The sequence below is a fragment of the Balaenoptera physalus genome (assembly GCF_965194825.1).
Source record: "Balaenoptera physalus genome assembly, chromosome: 12".
Lineage (NCBI taxonomy): Eukaryota > Metazoa > Chordata > Mammalia > Artiodactyla > Balaenopteridae > Balaenoptera > Balaenoptera physalus.
The window spans coordinates 71,654,599-71,674,272 of record NC_138897.1 but is presented as its reverse complement, the minus strand read 5'-3'; the positions used below and the strand labels follow the sequence as shown (position 1 = coordinate 71,674,272).

The following is a 19,674-nucleotide window of genomic DNA, read 5'->3' as shown; positions in this document are numbered from 1 at the left end:
GAAGGGTGAGCTGCGGCCCCAGCTCTGGGGGGACCAGGACTTTGGGACGCGTCCCCCTCACTGGTGCAGGACGGCTGGGGCTGGGCCAGGAGGCCAGGGATGGGGGCCGGGGCCTGTGAGGGGGCCTCAGGGTGCGGATGGGGGCGTGCTTTCAGTGACAGCCACAGAAACGCAGTGCTCATAGGCTCACCAGATGGGGGGACTCCCTGGGTGGGGGGCTCAGAAGCAGGGCAGAGTCAGGGTCGGTCCGGGCCACGCACCACCGTGTCCATCAGGGGAAGGCCAAAAGGCCTTGCCAGAAGACTTCCCAGAAGTCCCTGCTGGCCCCTGCCTGCCCTGAGTTGGCCCCTCCCTCACTCAGTACAAAGGGCTGGGGTGGATTTATCAGCACCTGCTTCCTGCCACTTACTTCTGGGCCATGGGACGCATTAGTGACAAACAGACCAGAGCCCCTGCCCCGTAAAGCCCCTGCCCCGTGGAGCCAGCATCTGTAAGCATGATGGGACGGGAAACATGATAAGCGAGTCACACAGCAGGTTAGAAAGCGACAATGCTGTGTGTGTTTGGGGCGTCATAAATAGGATGGGCGGGGTGCCTCCGAGGAGGGGACCCCCGAGCCGCTGGAGCGGATGCAGTGGCTCTCTGGACAGAGGATGTTCCCGGTGGAGGGAAGAGCCAGTGCAGAGGCCCTGAGCTGTCGGGACAGCACAGCAGGAGGGCTGGGGGTCAGGAGTGGGGAGTGGAGGGAGCATGAGGGTGGGTCAGGGGGTCAGGGCTGGTCGCAGAGCCTCGGGGCCACAGAAGGACTTGGACTCCAGCTCCGAACTGAGATAGATGTCTGGCCTGCTGCGGGAAGGTTTTGAGCACAGGAGAGACTCCGCCTTGTGTTTTTACGGGGATCCCCTGTCCGCCCCGTTGGGAGGAGCAGAGTGTGGGGGTGGGATGGGTCGCTGGGGCAGTCCAGAGGAGGGGCTGAGGGTCGGGCTCCAGGCAGAGGCCCCTGAGGTCAGGCCCAGCCCTGAGCTGAGGCCTTGGGCCTGTTAGGAAGGGGTGGGGGAACAGAGGGAGGTGTGCTGGGCACACGCTAGCCAGTGCCCCCAGCTCCCCTTCCACTGCCTGCTTACAGGAACTACCCTTCCCTCCGAGTGGGGCAGCACTGATTTCATTCACGCTCCGGAGCTCCCTGTCGGTCAGGCCGAGGCGAGGCGAAGTGGTGGCAGAATCCACACCTTCGCCCGGTTCCCAATGGGGCCCGTCCTGTGACCCAACCCCCTCAGCTTGCGTCCTCGACCAGTCACGTGCCTGAGAATCCCTGTCTCAGCCTCTGCTTCTCGAGAACCCCATCCAGACAGGGTCAAGGCCACTGTGGGCTTGGACACTCCCGGGGGTGGCCTGTCTCAGAGGGGAGGACCGGGGCCAGCCGCTGAGAGTGACCTGGGGCAGCCGCCGGCCTCGAGAGGACCCACGGGGCTGGACAGTGTGCATGTTCTGGGCCCTTCCTCGGACCTGGGAGTGGGCTAGGCATCTGACGTTTTTGAGCCACGCTGGCCTGGAGACTGAGATCCCGCAGCCTGCAGGTCTGCGTGTGATTAGGAGGCTGGGGAAGGAGGCGGTGAGAAGGGCATGGAAGGAAAAGGGGCTGGACGGAGGTGGTGCTCACCTTCCAGGTGAGAAAAAACAGGAAAGGAGCTGTGAGGGAAGGGGGCCTATAGAGCCCTCGCCAGAGAGGGTCCCACCTGCCACCTGGGGGTGGCCAGGGCAGGGGCTGGGATCATGGGGGGCCACGCACAGAGGCAGGGCACAGGAAAATCAGTCCCCACCCAGCCCAGGGGCCTGAGTGACAGTCAGCAGTTCCCTTGGCTGCGGAAACCTAGGGCCAGGCTCTTGGTGAGTGCACCTCCTTCCCCTTGAGTGTGGAACCTTCCGGTGTTGTTTATTTATTTACTCCCGGCCTGGAGAAATCTCTGGCCTGGTTTCCTCCTGAGTCAGTGTTCCTCAGGCGATGCTATGACATCTCGTCGGGTCGGCCGTGGCAGCTGTGGGCCGGAAGGCTGCACACGTGGCTGGGGCGTCCAGAGCCACGGGACAGTGCAGGGCCAAGGGAAGGGCCTCTCCTGTCACCTGTAGTGGTCCTGAGGCCAAGGGGCTGCCTGGCCAGGGCAGAGCCAGTTGTTGGAGCCTGTCTGCTGCTGGGGGCGCTGATCACCAGCCCCTGTCCTCCTCCCATCTGCTTGGACTCTGGCTCCAAAATAAGCAGGGAACAAGGAGGAGGCAAAGTAAAGGGGCTGCTTTTAAGGGGAGACCCACTGTGGGTCTGGCAGGCAGGCTGGGGTGTGTGGATAAGCTCACCCGGAGCCTGGTCCAGTGGGCTGGGGGATGGCTGTCGGGGTCCCCAAGCCAGCAGTGTCTCTGTTCCGTGTATCTTCCCGAGCACCTGCTCAGAGGGAAGTGGAGCTGGGGCCCTGGGGAGGGGGCACGGGGGTCAGGTGCGGCCGGGCAGGAGGAGCCAGCGGCTGAGGAAGGGCCGTCCTGCGTTAGGTCTGGTTCCACGGCCCAGCAGGGGCGCCAGACACTGGGCTGAAGGTCACTCTGGGCGGGTGATAAGTCCAGCTGGTGCTGCAGTGGCCGGGGTCGCTCAGGAGGGAGGCTCTTGCTGGCCTCCGGGGGGACGTTCTCAGCTGGGTGGCGGGGCGGGCAGGGCGCTGTGGGTGTGGGGGTAGGAGACGCAACCAGGGAGGCCGGCTTTGCCCAGAGGGCAGCTTCTGGGAGGGCGGCCTGTCCCTGTCCCCTTCCAGTGTTACTGGCATCAAGGTAAGCAGGGGTCATCTCCTCAGAGCGAAAGTTGTGTCTTTTTAGTCCAAAAGTACGTGTTGTTTTATCAAAAACCATCAGAGCTTTTGGATTCTGCCGTGTGTGATGTCAGCCAGGCCCACGAGCTGTAGGGTATGAGGGAGGCGTGGCCTGCGCTTGCTTTGCGGGCCTTTCCAGGGAAGCCCCGTGCCAGTATCCTCCCTGATGCCTGGATTCAGGCTGGTGATGCAACCCGTGCCCGCCTCCTGCCACCAGTGGCAGCTCCCTGGGAGAACAGGGGTCTCCGGGGGGGCAGTTTCTGCCCTCTGGCCCCTGGGGGGGGTCCCTGCCAGGGCAGCCATCTCTGAGCTGCTCCCTAGGGAACTGTGGGAGGGACGCTCCTGGGGTGGACCTGCCCTGAGCTGGGCCCAGGCCAGGCAGGCTCCCCCACTGCCCAGCCGAGCCCTTGGGCAGTGTCACCCCAGCTGTCCCCACCCTGGCCCCCTCCCCTCCCCCGCATGACTGGTGGCTTCTTGTCGTCTGTCTCCTCCAGTGTCACCTCCTTGGACCTCCCCCCATCCCGCTAGTTGGACGCCCGCCACACACACCTTCTCCCCTTCTCCACGCTCTTCACCAGTCCCCCCACCAGAACACAAGCCCCTTGGTGCCCAGACTCACCCCATGTCCCCGAGCTCAGAGCAGAGCCTGACACACAGGCTCTGTCCCCCGAGGGTACCATGATGATCAGACAGGGCCCAGGGTCGACTGATGGCCTACTGGGAGGGCCGGGGGGGCCCTGATGGGATGGAACTAGCGGATCAGGGGTGGAGCACTTTTCTGAGACAAGAGATGGCATCTGTCCTGAGTGAGGCCATGGGGTGCAGCGCTGACGCCACCGCCCAGGGGTCCCAGCGGGGAGGGGCTCAGGCCCGGGTATACTCTTCTGCATCCCAGGGGCCGGGCGGCCACCAAACCATGGAGGTGGCCTGAGGCCACAGCTGTGAGCAGCAGCCCCACCACCCTCCTCCAGTAAGGCAGCCTTTCTTCTCTTTCTGTCCTTTTCCTTCAAGGGGAAAATACCAGTTTGGACCTCCCCCCGCCCACCCTGATCCCGTTGTTCAGGAGGAGCAAGGCCACAGCCTCCCCGGCAACACCCTGGTTGGCAGCTGCGACCCCACTTCTGTTCTGGGTTCCTACTGTCTGAGCTGTGACTCGGGCTTTCCGTTCAAAGCAGGAACACGAGGCCAGTTTTAAAGCACAGAGGCCTAAGTGAAAACGCAAGTCAGTTTAAGGAAGACCATGGGGTAAATGACAGAGCAGGTGACCAGTGGTACTGTGGGTGCCGGGGGTCCTGGGGGTCGGAGGACCCATGGGCCCAAGCCCTGCAGGCCCCCGCAGGCAGCCCCGAGGAAGTCGCCCCCTCCCCAAACCTCAGTTTCCACACCTGAGGTGCTGTGCCCAGCTCTGGACACCCCGCAAAGCTGAGGCAGGGAGCCGTACTCTCGGGACAGAGGTTCAGGCCACCCCCTCTGGGGGGGGCCCCGGCGGCTGAGGGTGCAGCCAGGCCCTCTCCCTGGGCCCCCGGTGCCCAGCTCCCCCGGGATGGCCCCTCCCTGAGGCCCAGCCCTCAGCTGCCCTGAGTCCGAGGACACATGCAAACGGCCCCTTGGGGTCTGCGGGCCCGGGCTGGCCGGGCAGGGGCTGTTGCGCCCAGAGGTAAAAGGCCCGTCGTGGGGCCGCAGCTTGAGTTCAAGCGGGTGGAGGCGGGGAGCAGAGGGGCGGGGGGTGGTCGGCGCGCAGACAAAGGACATGGGCCTGTTGGGTGCCACGGGCCGGTCTAGGCTGGACTCGAGAAGACCCAACAAGGGGCGCACAGGGGCCTGGCACTCAGGCTCAAGTGTCCACCCAAAGCGGAACTCTGGGCTCCAGCTCACCGGGCGTGCATGGGCAGTGGGAAACGGGTCCTTCTTAAGAGGGGAGGACACAGGTCAGCGGTGACGGCCACAGGGAGGGAGCTGACGCGGGGATGGCAGTTCTGCAGGGCGGGGAGAGGGACCCACTGTTCAGAAGATGGAAACGACTTGAGTGGTTCAGGCCCAGGAGGCCAGCGGCAGAGGCGTGTGGACAGGACATGGGCGTTGGGACTCAGGCAGGCCCCCCCCCAGGCCTCTACAGAAGGCTGCAGGGGCCCAGGAGCAGCTGCAGGTGGAGGGGGGACAGCGGTGCTGAGTCACAGCCCCACCCAGCTCCGCGGGGGGCAAGGGGCAGGCTCTGGGGGTGGAAAAGCCCAGGACCTCAGACAGCCCTGGTCCCCGCTCTGGCGCTGGGGACTCGCTGGCTGGGGCGTCAGGTGGGTGGTCTCACTCGGCCTTGCTGGCCCTGTGACCTGGGCTGCCCTCGGCCCTGGGGTCCTCCCCCCGCCCCCCGCACAGCTGGCCACCTGAGTGACCTCTGCTTGGGCCTCAAACGCCCCCTCTCAAGCACACCCTGATCTAGTGGCCCAGGGCTCAGCGTGGAGCAGGCTTTCCTTGGGGTGGGGAGGGGGTCTGGAGAGTGAGGGGCTGGGCCCGTCTCATCTCTGTCTCCCTCAGAGGAAGCGGGGACCTGTGAGGAAGGTGCCCCACCCGCCGGGTCCACGCCTTCTCAGGCCAGTAAGCCGATAAGCCATCTTCTGTCCTTGGAGACCCTCTGGCTTAGCCTGGCTTGGGTGCAACACCTTAGGTGACCTTGACCCTGGGCTCCCTTCCTGCGTCGTCGGGGGTGGGGGCAGGAGGAGCTGCTGGGAGCGAGGTCAGGGGCTGGCGTTCCACAGCCTTGCTCCGCCCCAGCTCCTGACACAGCTGCGAAGAGGGTGACAGCGGACCCGGGTGTCACGTGGTTGGAGCTCTGGGCCAGACCATGGGGGGGCGTCCAGGGTACAGGGCGCCAGATATGCAAAGGCCCCAGAGAGGTGGCAGCAGTGTGTCCCCACACCTGGCTACAGGCCGTCACCAGATTCCATGACATGAGACTTGAGAGGGCCATGTCTGGGGAAGGGCAGTGTGACAGAAGGGCAATTGGGCCTGCCAGGCGGTGAGCCACGGTCCAGGGTCGGGGGTCGGGGGCAGGGCTGGGAGGTTTTGGAAGTATCTGCCTGAGACCACAGGAAGGAGAGCAACTTTCAGCCACAGGGCTGCTGAGTGGGCTCTGGGTTTGGGGTCCTGCCCTCGCAGCCCTGGGGTCCACAGGTAGGGGGGTCAGTGAGTCCGGGAGGCCTATGAGGGGCTGTGATGGAGCTTGTCAAGACCCTCAAAGGACCCAGTTTCTCCCCACAGGTGCTGGGGAGCCCCCGTGGGTCCATATGTGTAGACCGAGCCAGTCAGGGGCGCACCTGCCGCTTCTCCCCAGCGTCCCCTCTCCAAGAACAGCCCCCCTCCCGCCCTGGGGCCAGACCCTGGGGCGCCCTGAACCCAACCGCAGCCCCATCCCCTGGACTGCTGCTTGCAGAGCCTTCCCGGTCCAGGGATGCTGTTCACACCCCAGACAACACAGCACTCATCACCCAAACCTTGGCTGGCTCCCACCTGACTCAGGGAAGAGGCCGGCCCCTCACTCTCGGCGCCAGCCCCTAGCATCCGTGCTGTCCCTCTGATGCCAGGCACATCCCCGTCTCAGGGCCTTTGCACCCACAGTCCCGCTTTCCTCACCACCTCCTTCCCGGAGGCCGGCCCCCCAACCTGTGCAGCCTGCATCGGCCCCCTTCCCCCACCCCACTCTCTGGAACTGGGCCCTTCCCTCACCACTGCTCACTTGCTACCTTTGACCTGATGCCCACCCTTCTCCGTCAAGGGTCTTCAGCAGTGCCCCCCCCTCCATCACCGCCAGCCGGCCCAGTAAGTAACTGTGAGTGACAGAGCCCTGATTCCTCCACATGCACCCCTGCTCCCCACATGCCATGCGCAGTGGCACAGATGTGCATGTGCACCCCCCTACACACACGTACATGGACTTGCACGCAGGCACTACCTAGACCAGTGTGTACACACGTGTGTCGTCCTGCACACGGACGCAGGCACAGATCTGCAGGCATGCGACCACAACACGGATGTGCACCTGCGCCGTGGGCTCTTCCCGGCCGGCCCGCCCCCACTTCTCTCCCTGTGCCTCTCTCATCTGTCTCGGTCCGGCCACCCCGCCTTCCTTTGGTTCCTCGGTCACACCATGGCACCCCTTCCCCCCCCCCCCCCGCCGTACCTCTCCCTCCCCCACTCCTCAGTGATTTCCAGCCAGACCCAGCAGCGCTGTGGTGGGGCGTCCTGGGTGTCGGACCTGGGGACCCATGAACAGTTACTGGCCAGGGAATGATGTGGTCTTCCTGCCCTTGGCCCTGTGTCTCTGGGCTGACTGGGGACGTCCTCGGGGGTCCAGGAAAGCCCAGTCAGACCCAAAGAGATGGAACTGGCAGGAGCCTCTGAGGGGGTGGGGCTGTCCTGAGGTCCCTCTGCTCACAGACCTCCCTGCCTGTGTCCGCGCACAGCCCCAGGCTCCACCACCCCATAGGTGGCAGTTGGCTCCCAGACTTGGCCCGACACGCACAGTCGACCCCAGCCACGATTCCCATTTACTCCTCCGTTGCCCTGTGGCTGCACTGGTCAAGGACCACGTGGCCAGCCCCACTTTTCTCATGGGTGTGTTAAAATATAAATAACAAAATTTACCATTTTAACCATTTTTAAATGGTACAGTTTAGTGGCATTAAGTACATTCACGTCGTTGTGCAGCCATGACCACCATCATCTCCAGAAACTTTTCATCTTCCCAAACTGAGACTCTGACCCTATTAAGCAACAGCTCCCCAGCCCCCTCTCCAGCCCCTGGCACCATCTACTTTCTGTCCCTATGAACTTGACTGCTCTAAGGACCTTATGTAATTAGAATCCTACAGTATTTGTCCTTTTGTGCCGGGCCTGTTTCACTGAGCATAATGTCCTCAAGGCTCATCCATGTTGTGGCAGGTGTCAGAATTTCCTTCCTTTTTAAGGCTGAATAACATTCCCTTCTATGTTTTTATCACATTTTGTTTGTCCATTTGTCTGTCAGTGGACACTTCGGTTGCTTCTGCTTCTTAGCTATTGTGGATAATGCTGTTACGAACATCGGTGTACAAAAATTGTTTTGAGACTCTGCTTTCAATTCTTTTGGGTATGTACCCAGAGGTGGAATTACTGGATCATGTGGTAGATCTGTCTTTATTTTTGTGAGAAACCTCCATACTGTTTTCTATGGTAGCTGCGCCATTTTACCTTCCCACCAACAGTGTGCAAGGGTTCCAATTTCTTCATGTCTCATCAGTATTCACTGTTTTCTGAGATTTTTTCAATAGTAGCTATCCTTATAGGTGTGAGATGGTATCTTAGTGTGGTTTTGGTTTGCATTTCTCTAGTAATTAGTGATGAACATCTTTTCATGTTCTTATTGGCCATTCATATATCTTCATTGGATAAATGTCCATTCAAGTCCATTGCCCAGTTTTGAATCAGGTTGGGTTTTTTGTTGAATTTTAGGAGTTGTCCTTATATTCTAGATATTAATTCCTTATTAGGTATACAATTTGCAGATGTTTTCTAACATTCCGTGGATTGCCTCTTTACCTGCTGATACCGTCTTTTGGTGCACAAAAGTTTAAAATTTTCATGAAATCCAGTTTGTTTTTTCTTTTGTTGCCTGTACCTTTGGCATCTTATCCAAGAAATCAATGCTAAACCCAGTGTCAGGCAGCTTTTGCCCTATGCTTTTTCCTAAGAGTCTTACAGTTTTAGGTCTTTTATCCATTTTAAGTTAATTTTTGTATGTGGTGTTTGGTAAGGGCCTCAGTCTGGTGGGAGGGACCAGAGAAGGGGCGGGCATGGTGGGGAGAGGTGGGGTGCCCGCTGGTGGGCCACGAGGGCCTGAGCTGGCCCGTGAGGAGCAGGCAGGGGTCCCATGCCAGAGCCAGGTGGAGGGCGGGCTCCCCAGGCTGCATGGGGTTGGGTGCGGGGGGTCATGTGCGGCGCTTGCGAGGACGCGGCCGATGGTGGTCTGTTCAGGTGCAGCCTTGCACGGAGGCAGGGGACTGGCCCGCTGGACCCCGTGCCGTGTCGCCTGCCTGGGTTAAACTATGTCCCGAGAGAGGGGTCACCACAGGGAGGCCCAGCGCCTGGGGGCCTGCTTGTCTCTGGGGGCCCCAGACAACGGGAGGGACCTGCTCTCCTGGGTGACCTTTGTCCCTGTCGCTGATCAGCTGAGGGAGAATTGGTCACTTGGGACCTGCCTGTACCTGAGACTTTAAGACACAAAATTGAGAAAAATGGAAATGACAACATGGGGTTCCCCCAGTGTAGCCAGCATCGCCTTCAGGAGGCCGGTCACCGGGGGCCCTGGGCAGACGCTGGGCTGGAGCCAGATGTCCGGGGCTGCCGGCCGAGGGCTGGGCCGGGTCATCAGCAGGGACCAGGGAGCAACCACTGAGTCCCTGTCGTACATACTTATGGTCCAGGGCAAGTCCCTAGCGGGACTCTTGTCTATAAACCTTTCTTATGACACAGTTCATGAGAGAAGTATAGGCAACATGGTAAAATGCACAAATCCCTTGTAATTTCACAACATAGAGCTCATTGCTGCTTGGAAAATAACTTCGCAGACCTCTACTCACACAGTACGTGCACGCACGTGTGTGTTGGGGGGCACGTGCCTGTGGGTGCGTGTGCTGCCTGCGTCCTGTATGCATCGTCCTACGACACTCGCTCGAGAGCACCCACCCCGTGCCCGGAGGGGGGTCATCTCGGGGCCTCTGTCCTAAGCATGATCGCCATCCTTGCTGGGGCCGTGCTGAATGGCCAGCCGTTTAGTCGCTGCTCTCAGCAGAGACGTCTCCTGGTACATCCCCCACCGTGGGCTGTGGGGCTGCGGCGAAGCAGGAGACACTCAGCGCCCCAAGGCTGAACCCTTCCCCCCTTGCCGACTGGGCACCTGCTGTGTGCCGGGCCCAAGTGCTGCTGTGGGGGGTGGGGCAGGATGGGGTAGAGGCCCAGGCGGCAGAATGGGGGGCGCTCACAGGTGATGGGGATGGGGGTGGGGGGAGCACTGGCTGGGTACCAGGGTCTGTGCCGGCCACTTTACCTCTTGGGGACCAGCTCTGGGTGTGCTGTGATCAGTGACGGATAGGCTCTGAGACGGGGGTCATGGGCCCGGCCACACAGCTGGGCTGACACTCACCACCCTGAGAGCAGTGGGGTGCATCAGTGTCCCCCCGAGCGGCAGGGGGAGCCCAGGGAGAGAACAGGCTTGGGGTCAGCTCCAGGGCAGGATGGCGGGGACTGGCAGGCATGGAGGCGTCTGGGAGAGTGACGGGCAGGTAGGGGGACATGGACAAGACTCGGGGTCCTTCCCACCCAGGGCCTGCTGTGGGGGGAACGGGGGCATTAGGGGGTGGATGCTGGGCATGGCAAGATGGGGCTGCTGCAGGGGGCAGGCAGCCAGGCAGGGACAGAGGCTGTGTGGATGGGGTGAGGGGGGTGCCGTCCTGGGCTCCCAGGCGTGGGCAGAGCCTGAGCTTTGGGGATGCCCTGGTGGGATGGGCCTGGCCCAGCTGCTGCAGGTGGTCGGGGGAGCCCTGGGAGGAGCATGCAGACTTCCTGGGTCAACAGGGGGCTGGCAGAGAGCGGGTGCTGAGGCCCTGCACCAGGTGTGAGCACAGCTGCTCCTTATTGACCAGTGGGGGCAGGGGACCTGAAAGGCTTGGCCTGGGACCAGGGAGCTTCTGGGCCACCCCTGCCTTGCCCTGGACTTGCTGTTTCCCGATGCCCTTGCGTTGCTCTAGCTTGTCCTGCCGCCCACACCTGGCCACCGCCCTGCCCACTTGAGAGCCCCTGCCCTGGAGAGAGCAGGAATGACCCCACTCCTGGGAGGTGGTAAGAGTCGGTAGCACCCAGTTACCCTGGTCTGGGACCCCATGGTAAACATGTGGGTGCAGCGCCAGCAGCTGCAGGAGAGGGTGCGGAACCACCACATGGAGTCCTAACCACCACCAGACGGAGGTCTGAGGCTTGGCGAGGGTGAGGTCGCCGGGTCCGGGTGGGCAGGGCAGAGTGGCGGGGCGCTGGGCTTTCTCCCCTCTGAAGACCCTCAGGCCTGGTCCTGGCCTAGCTGTGGGCACCCTTTCCTTGAGCGCCGGTTTCAAGCCAGCTGACTGGCGGGAGGGGTGCAGGGTGGCGGCCAGGCATGTTTTGCTGGGGTTTGAGCTCCACTGGGGGGGCAGGGGGGGCTCTGATTCATCATTCCCCAGGCCGCTTCCCGCCGTCCAGGGCTTCCCTGCCCACCCAGCCTGCGGTGGGAAGAGACTCATGCTGTTCTCTTGTTGGCAGGTGAAGGCGGATGCCCGAGGCAGGGGGACCGCAGGGAGAACCCGCGACATCCTTACTGGCAGCCGGCCCTCTAGCCACACTCGGCAGCATCACCCCAGCAACCAGCGACCAGACGGCTTCCCACCGTCAGGAGGACAGGGAATGACTGCGGCGCATCTGGCCCCGCGGTGGCCCTGGGAGGTGGAGTGTCCCTGAGGGAGGGCTCAGCCGCCTCCCGCAGCGCAAGAGCCATGCCAGCTGGAGAGGAGGCGCCGGGGCAAGGGCTGCAGCGGGGCATGGCCTTGCCCCCCCACCCACGCTGAGCGCTCCAGGGCACCGGCTCCCATCCACTGGGCACACCTGCCTCAAGTCTCAGCTCCCCCGCTCGGTGGCCACCAGGAGAGGCGCCCCATCCTGTGCTCCACATCTGGGCCCGCCGCTGCCGGACCATGGGATGTCGGCAAAGCTCAGAGGAGAAAGAGGCAGCACGGCGGTCCCGGCGAATTGACCGCCACCTGCGTTCAGAGAGCCAGCGGCAGCGCCGCGAGATCAAGCTGCTCTTGCTGGGCACCAGCAACTCGGGCAAGAGCACCATTGTGAAGCAGATGAAGATCATCCACAGCGGCGGCTTCAACCTGGAGGCCTGCAAGGAGTACAAGCCGCTCATTATCTACAACGCCATTGACTCACTGACCCGCATCATCCGTGCCCTGGCCGCGCTCAAGATCGACTTCCACAACCCTGACCGCGCCTACGACGCCGTACAGCTGTTCGCACTGACGGGCCCCGCCGAGAGCAAGGGCGAGATCACACCTGAGCTGCTGGGTGTCATGCGGCGGCTGTGGGCCGACCCCGGGGCGCAGGCCTGCTTCGGCCGCTCCAGCGAGTACCACCTGGAGGACAACGCGGCCTACTACCTGAATGACCTGGAGCGCATCGCCGCGCCCGACTACGTGCCCACCGTGGAGGACATCCTGCGCTCCCGGGACATGACCACGGGCATCGTGGAGAACAAGTTCACCTTCAAGGAGCTCACCTTCAAGATGGTGGACGTGGGCGGGCAGAGGTCAGAGCGCAAAAAATGGATCCACTGCTTCGAGGGCGTCACCGCCATCATCTTCTGCGTGGAGCTTAGTGGCTACGACCTGAAGCTCTACGAGGACAACCAGACGGTGAGTGAGTGACTGGGCTCTTCTGCTCGTTGCTGCTACGCGGGAGCCGGTGGGATCCTGGCTGTGTCCAGGGAGGGAGGGGAGTGGCTGCTGTCCAAGGGGAGCCAGGGCAGCTCCAGCGAGGACCTCGGGGTAGCGCCTGCGGTCAGGACGTCTGCCTGGAGGGCAGCTCTCGGTGGCCACCCCAGCTGGGGGGCCCCCAACTCCACTCTAACCCCACCCTGGGTTCCACCGGGCAGGGATAACCTCTGTGCTATGCCACCCTCACTGGCTGCAGACAGCACTGCCCTCATGGTGCTCACGGGCCCAGGTGGCCTCACCTAGGTGCTGCGAGCAGACCGCACACCCCATGCCTGATGCTCTCGGGGTGCAGAGGGCCAGCTCTCTGCTGAGCAGGGCCTGCTCCTCGGCTCCCAGAGCATGTTGGCCGCCTGGGGGTGGGGAGGAGGGGAAACTGGCACCGCGAGGGGCTTTGCTGCAGGTGAGGTCGAGTGTGGCCAGGTGCACGGGGAGTGACCCTGGAGGCAGGAGACAGGCTGGCTGCCCTACAGGACACGGTGCAGGCCGGGCATCCAGTTGTTGGTCCGTGTGGCAGTTCAGTAAATGCAGCAGCTCCCACCAGCTGGGCACCGTGCTCCGTCCCAGGAACCTCAGCGCCGCAACCCCGTCCGGGTCCTGAGAGTCTGTCAGCCACAGGGTTAAGAACCTTTTCTGAGGTTTAATCCCCAGGGGTTGGGTAGGGGTGGTAATTCCTTCAGGCCCTCTTCTCAGGCTGAGAAACACCTTGTGGGCTGGGAGCTCAGAGTCATGTGGCAGGGAGATCCCAGAGGTGGGTGCAGTGCAAGAGGTGCCGAGGGGCAACCTGGACCCGGTGCTGAGCCAGTGGAGGCTTGCGGGGAGCTGCTGGCAGGTGGGAGCTAGGCCTCTGGCAAGAAGAGGGTGGGCAGTGCACTGCAGGCCCAACCGAGGCAGGAGGCCCAGGCACGGGCGCTGCAGTCTCCCAGGGCACCCAGGAGCGGTGGTGGTGGAGGCCGCTCAGCCGGATAGGGATGGGTGTGGCTGGGGCCGCCCCACAGCAGAGGGTCTGTGCCAGGCGGGATCACCGAGCAAAGACCTGGCATCTGCCCTTAAGAGGTCTTTGATCCTGAGGGTGGGGGACATGGGGGCAAACAGGGAGTCTGCAAAGGAGCTGTAAGTGGTGTTGGGCTGGGTGCCAGGGGCTCGGGGAGGTGGCAAGCTGGCAGGGACCCAGGGGAAGGGGTAATGATGTTCATGAGGGGGATCCTTCATGCTGGGAAATGAGGGGACCAGGGGACGGGGCGACGCGAGGAAGGGACACCCGGTCTTTTTAGGCAGATGCCGGCTTTATTCATTGGGTTCAGCAGGGAGTCCTAATTTTGGGCTGCAGCCCCAGGAACTCTGCAGGCGGCTGCAGGTAGTGGCCACTGTGCTGGGCACCTGACTGGCTTTCCGAATAGAGAAGGGTATGCAGCACTCTTCAGGTTTGCACGGAGGCCCAGCCTGGTGGAGAAGGGGGAGCAGCTGTAGGAGGCCACGGAGACAGGAGGCGGAGCCGTGTCCCAGCGGCAGGGGCCTGGACAGTCTGCAACTCCCTGTGGGCCAGCCCATCTTGCTCCCAACACTGTCCCCCAGAGTCTCGTCCCTCTTCCGCCTGCCCCCACTTGAGGGCCACGTGTGGTCTGGGCAGCGGAGGAGCGAGGTCAGGCTCCTCGGTGTTGCTTCACTGTGGGCAGAGGGCTTGGGGCTGACCAGGCCCTGAAGCGAAGCGGGGTGCCTGGGCAGGTCTGCGGCCACCTGGGCTCCAGCCGTCTCGCTCTCCGGGTGCCTGCCTGTTTTCGGCTGTGTCCTGAGGCTGGTGGTGGCCTGTGCTCGGAGGCCTCCGGGGGCCACATCTGTCATCTCCAGGACGGGCGTGGTGAATTCCGTCGGTGCTGGGCGGGCTCCCAGACTGTCCGCTGGCATGTCCTGCCCACCGTGTCTGCGCCCACAGGTGTGCCAGGTCATGGGGGCAGGGAGCCTGGTCCCCGCGTGGGTCCCGTGTTTCATGGAGGCATCTGGCTGCCCTTCCTGCTCTGAGCCTGTCGACGGGTTGGCAGCCCAAGTGGCCCAAGTGTCCTCAAAGACGGGCCCCAGGCCAGGGCTTCTGCCTGAGGCCCTCCCAGCTCCGCCCACTGTCCCCGCGGCCCACAGCCCCTCTCCTCTCTGCTCTGGCCTCGCGGGCTCGGCTCACTCCCACGTGCTCCGAGCTCTCCAGCCTTTAGCACGTGGCCACCCTGTCCCCTGCCCCTCGTCTCTTGCCCTCTTGCCCTGTCCTCCAGGTCTCATGTCAGGCGTCACCCCCCGCCCACTGCCCGCGCACCCCTCCGTCACCATCGCTCATTACGGTGGCCCCGTCGTGTGCGAGCAAGTAGCCGCCTGGCTGGGTCATGTGGACGACGGGGTGGACAGGCGGCCCCGGGGGGGTTTCTCTGCGAGGCCCGCACGTCCTCCTGAAGGCAGCCAGGCTCTGGGGCCATCACAGCATTTCCTGAGGGGAGAGGCCAGCGGCCAGGCCCGTGCCCCCTGCCTGCCCACCGCCTGGACTCGGCAGGCCTGAGGAGGTGGTTGTTCACCAGAAAAGGAGATTCTTGATGAGAAGCTCAAGCAAGGCTGGAAATTCACTGGATTCCAAGTGGTTCTGACCTTTCATGCTCTACCAGCAGTGTCTCGATGAAGAACAAACTCTGCTGAGCAGAGACAATACCAGCCGTGAGTCCTACCGCTGCTGGCCCGCAAGGTGGTCTGGCTGCCACCTGGGGAGAGCCCAGCCCGCCTCTCCGTGCTTGGGGGAGGCGAGCGCTGCAGAGGGGCTGGGACTTGGCTGCCACCCCATTTTCTCCTTTCCAAGGGCCCTGGCAGAAGCCAGGTGGCCAGGAGAAACCAGAGGCTCCCGGGGCCTGGTGCCAGGCTCCGGACACGGCTCCTCGGAGCTCCTCCCCGCTCAGCGCCTGCGGCTTCCTCCCACCCCCGCTCCCACTCCCTGCACCTGGCAGAGGAGTCCCTGCCCCACCCCCACTTGCCCGCTGGCCTCTGCGTCAGCACGTTGCCAAGGGTGACGTCAGGACTGCTGGGCGCAGAGGGCATGGAGGGCTGCGGCACGTGCAGGGCAGCCCCTGGGCAGGGGGCAGATTCCAGGCGTCTGTGGACCATGGCAACCAGCAGATCCCAGAAGCTGTGCTCAGCCTTGGTGACAATTCCGGGCCCTCATCCCAGGAGGATTTAATGGGTACTTGGCCTGCCTGGGGCCCGTCCCCCCGTGCAGTCCTGCAGACACCAGGGGGCCTTCACTGTCCCCATGCGGGGCTGTCCAGGCAGCACAGGAGGCCAGAGCACAGCCCAGTCACGCATCACCTGGCGGGTCCTGTGGGACGGCAGCCATGCCCGGGGTCCCCATCACAGGTGGGAGGACAGGTCACAGTCCGAGCTCACGCAGCCATGGGCCCTCCCCGAGCCACACCTGCTGCCTGGGGCCAAGGCAGGCCGCCCTGCCCCACCCACCCTTTGGGGAGCCACTTCCTTCTCCGCCTGGCTCGTGGACTCTTCCCAGGGTAAAGAAAGATGAGGAACTCAGCCATGGCCCGCCTGGGCGCCCACCCCACACGGCAGCCCCTGAGCCCCCCCCCCCCCACTTTAGTACCTGGCAGGCGGGACCCCAGCACCCTGCTGTCAACCTGCCAACCAGCCTCAGCCCAGCGTACCTGCTGATGGACCCATGGCCTCTGCATGGTGGGGGGTCCTTCAGAAGGGGAGGACGAGGCGGCTATGAGGTGTCAGTGTTCTCACGGGAACACCCTCAGCGGCTCGCTCGCTGCCTTTCCTGGTGAAGCTGTCAGCAGGCCTGCCGTGCGCCTGCTGTATACCTGCCGTGTGCCTGCTGTATACCTGCTGTGCACCTGCTGGGTGTGCAGCCGCAGGCCTTGACGTGTGTGTGCAGTGTGCCCGAGGAGGGGGGCTGCTCCAGGCTGTCCTACAAATAGTGTGCTTTGTCATTCAGCCCAAAAAGGGAGCATGTTTCAGTGACACAATGAACGGCACTGTGTCACAAAACGGTGCTGCCTGGGTCTGCGGCAAAACTGACCATCACCTGCTGGTGACAGAGGGGGTGGCATTTGTGCAAAGAACGTGGTTACAAGTGGGAGATGCGAGACGTGGATGATACCCGGCTTAGATTAGGAAGGGACCTGATGTACGCTTTAGTGCCCTTAACCAGCCAGCTTTGCAGATGAGGACACTGAGGCCCAGAGATCACTCATCATGGGTTCCAGGGTGGGGGCAGTGAGCAGGGTTCGGGGGACTTGAGTGGCCATCAGGGTTGGCACTGGCCCAGCAGCCCCCACCCCGTCAGTGGCAGGACCACAGGGAGCTCCATTAGAGCAGGTCCCCACTCTGCCTCCTGCTCCCGACCCGGTGGAGGACATAGTTCCAGGAACCGTGCCGTGGGGACTTGGGACAGAGCCAGAGAAGCGTGCCGTTGACCCGCCAGAGGCCATCAGCCTCCCCCACCAGACACTGGTTTCCCCAGCAGCTCCTTCTGGTCTCGTGATGTGCCAGGACCAAATGTACCTTTGACCTCTGCAAACCACGCTGCCCCTGGGACAGCAGAGGCCTCCTGGACCAGAGCCAGGAGGCAAAGGCAGCTAGAGGGCCAGGCCCCCGGCAGGGCCACCACGGTGCCTCTCACACCGGGTGCAGCGGGCACAGGGCTCAGCTGGCCCCGAGCGCTCCCCCCGCTGGCGTCCCCCTCCAAGCTCAGCCCAGCCCTTTTTCTCTGTGGCCTGTTACCCCTCCCAAGCGTTGGAGACGTGTGGCGGCTCGAGGGGGCCAGGTGTGCACTCACAGCCGGATCGTTGGTGGCCCGGAGTCGCTGCTGGCGCTTGTGAACAGTGCCCACCTCTGTGCGGGCTCCTCCGGCCATGGCACTAGCCGGGGTCCTCGCTCCACTGCCTGGCCCTTGTCTCAGCCCTAAGGGGGCTGAGGCCATGTGGTCCTCCCCTCTGTGGGCCCTGGGCCTCGCGTGGGGGAGGGGGAGGGCGGGTGGAGAGGCAGCAGCCGCAGCCGGCCCTCCCCTGCTCCCAGGGCAGCCGAGCACGAGGCCCCTCTCTACGGCGACTTCCTCCGTTCTCCCTGCCCTGTCACACTGGGCATTCCCGAGGGCTTCTGCTTCCTGCTCCCTTTGTGCTCAGCTCATGCCCGGAATAGGTCCTCCATCAGAGGTCAGCCAGACAGAAGGACGGAAGGACAGGCAGGCCACCTGCCGCTCAGTGTGGCCTCCCTCCAGCCCCGCTCCTCACCCTGGGATCCTTGTGTGCCCGCCCCTCCATGGTGGCCACCTCCTGCCGCGTCACTGGAGCGCCCCCCCACCCCAGGCACAGGCTGTCACTGGACACAGTGGAGCAGGTGGGACGCCCCCCCCCACCTCCACACTCCACCTCTCCCACACGACAGCCTTTGCCACGTGCCCTGGTGGAATCTGCATGGGGGTGTCCACGTGTCCCTCAGATCTGAGGCTGCGGTCCTTCCCCCATAGGCGGGTTGGGGTCAGCCTCTTGCCAGGTCGCGGACCAGCCCTGGGAGGGAGCAGGCGGGCGCCATTGGCGCTGTGTGGGCAGCGCTGGCCCCCATCTGCGCTGCACACCCATCCACTGGAGGGCAGTGGCTGGCTGGCACCAGCTCACAAGTGCCAATTTTTCCGTTTTTAAGAAGTTTGTGAGCTGTTTGACATCATGTTGGTAGCTTAAAATCAGCCAGGTGAGAGTAATGACACCATGGAAATTGGCAGCCTCTACAGCCAGCCCCCACCCCAGCCAGATGTTAAACATTCACCAGCCTCCTGCAGCCGGTGACCCCTGAACCCTGGCTGGAAGGGCCTGCCCGTCAGGCTCATTCATCGGTGAATTACAGTGTTCACTGTCTGCATCCTTTTAAAGAGCTCTATCAGCCTCCTCTGTGACCCCTCAGCGCCTCCCTGCTCTGGCCCTGTGACCACACCTGTCTTTTCTGTTCACGTTCGTCCTGCTTGCGAATGATCATTTGCCAGATGGCTCCACGCTCTCCCCAGGCAGATTCACGAGAATCAAGCCTCTGCATAGGGGAGCAGCCTGGAGCCGGGTGGTTCTGCCATGTCTCTGTCAGCATGTTGGACTCACGTGCGAATCTGCTCCAGCTGGGCCTCCCGGGGTCCCCGCCTGAGGACAAGCCCCATGGGGCTTGTTCAGGAAGCAGTGAGGGACAGAGGCGACTGTGGCCCTTCCTCCCCTGAGGTCACATGGGGACCACATTGAACAACCCCTGGAGGCCAGAGTGGCTCCCCCAGTGCCCACATCTGCTGGCCCCATGCTGGCTGTGGTCAGCCCCGAGGCACCCCAGTGCAGCAGTTCTCTGGGTCCAGAGAACCCTGGGGGGGCCTCCTGCCCCAGAGACCACCTTGCAGGGGAGAAGGGAGCAGACATCAGGAGCAGGGCCTGGACAGATTGGGATGAAGGTGGGGATGGTAATCTGGGCTCGACCTTGTGCATCCAGCCTGGGTCGTGGGGCCTGTGAAGGCGACCCACAGAGGCAGGACCGAGGGGTTTGGGGGGGCCATGGAGAGCTGGGCCAGCTGGGCGAGGTCCCGGGTGCCAAGTCCCACCCCCAGCACTGCCTGGGGTAGACGTTGCTGCCAGGGCTCGTCGGGGCCTCTGCAGCTCCCACGTCTGCGCACATCCTCTCTGCCAGGTGATCTGCTCTTCTCAATGTCCCTGCACCCCGCGGAACGTCTGTATCCCGCACTTACCAGGAGCTTCAGGGCAGAGGGACCTCCCCAGCCCGCATCCCGCTCAGCGCCCAGGCCAGCGGGTTAATTAATTTCTTGAGCGCATTAGCCCCACTCCTTACGCACACGTCAGAACCCAGAGGGGTTTTAAGACGCAGATTATTATTGTTTTAAGGGATTTCTATAATCTGAGAACTGAAAAACAACTTCTCCACTTAGCAAGAACAGGCTCCAGGGAGCTGGCTGAGACCACTGGGGGACCTTCGGTAACCAGCACAGACAACTGGCCCTGAACAACACTGAGAAAGGCTTCTGTGCTGACAAAACTCGGGGACTGCTCCCCCCACCCCAGGTCCCTCTGGCTCTGACAGTCTAGTGTTTTGGTAGATCTGAATACAGTCAGCTAGGGCAAGGGGCATGGTCATCTGAAAGGGACCCCCCGGATGGAGCAGAAGGTGGCCCTGTTCCCTGCACGTGGCTCCCCACTGGACACACGTCCTCAGATCCAGAGACCAAACTCAGGCTGGCCCGGGAACCTGGG

At 63.0% G+C, this 19,674-nt stretch overlaps 2 protein-coding genes across 2 annotated transcripts in view; one reads left to right on the top strand and one right to left on the bottom strand.

The window, feature by feature from the left end:
- Nucleotides 1–19,674, bottom strand: part of RSPH14 (radial spoke head 14 homolog) — a 61,973-nt gene that overhangs the window by 16,222 nt on the left and 26,077 nt on the right. The window lies entirely within an intron of this gene.
- The window catches only part of GNAZ (G protein subunit alpha z), a 42,441-nt gene that overhangs the window by 7,621 nt on the left and 15,146 nt on the right, over nt 1–19,674 (top strand). The window contains exon 2 of the mRNA XM_082416351.1: nt 11,172–12,322. Within this exon, the coding sequence (XP_082272477.1) occupies nt 11,600–12,322 (723 nt within the window). The 5' untranslated portion in view covers nt 11,172–11,599. The remainder of the gene's footprint in view (nt 1–11,171; nt 12,323–19,674) is intronic.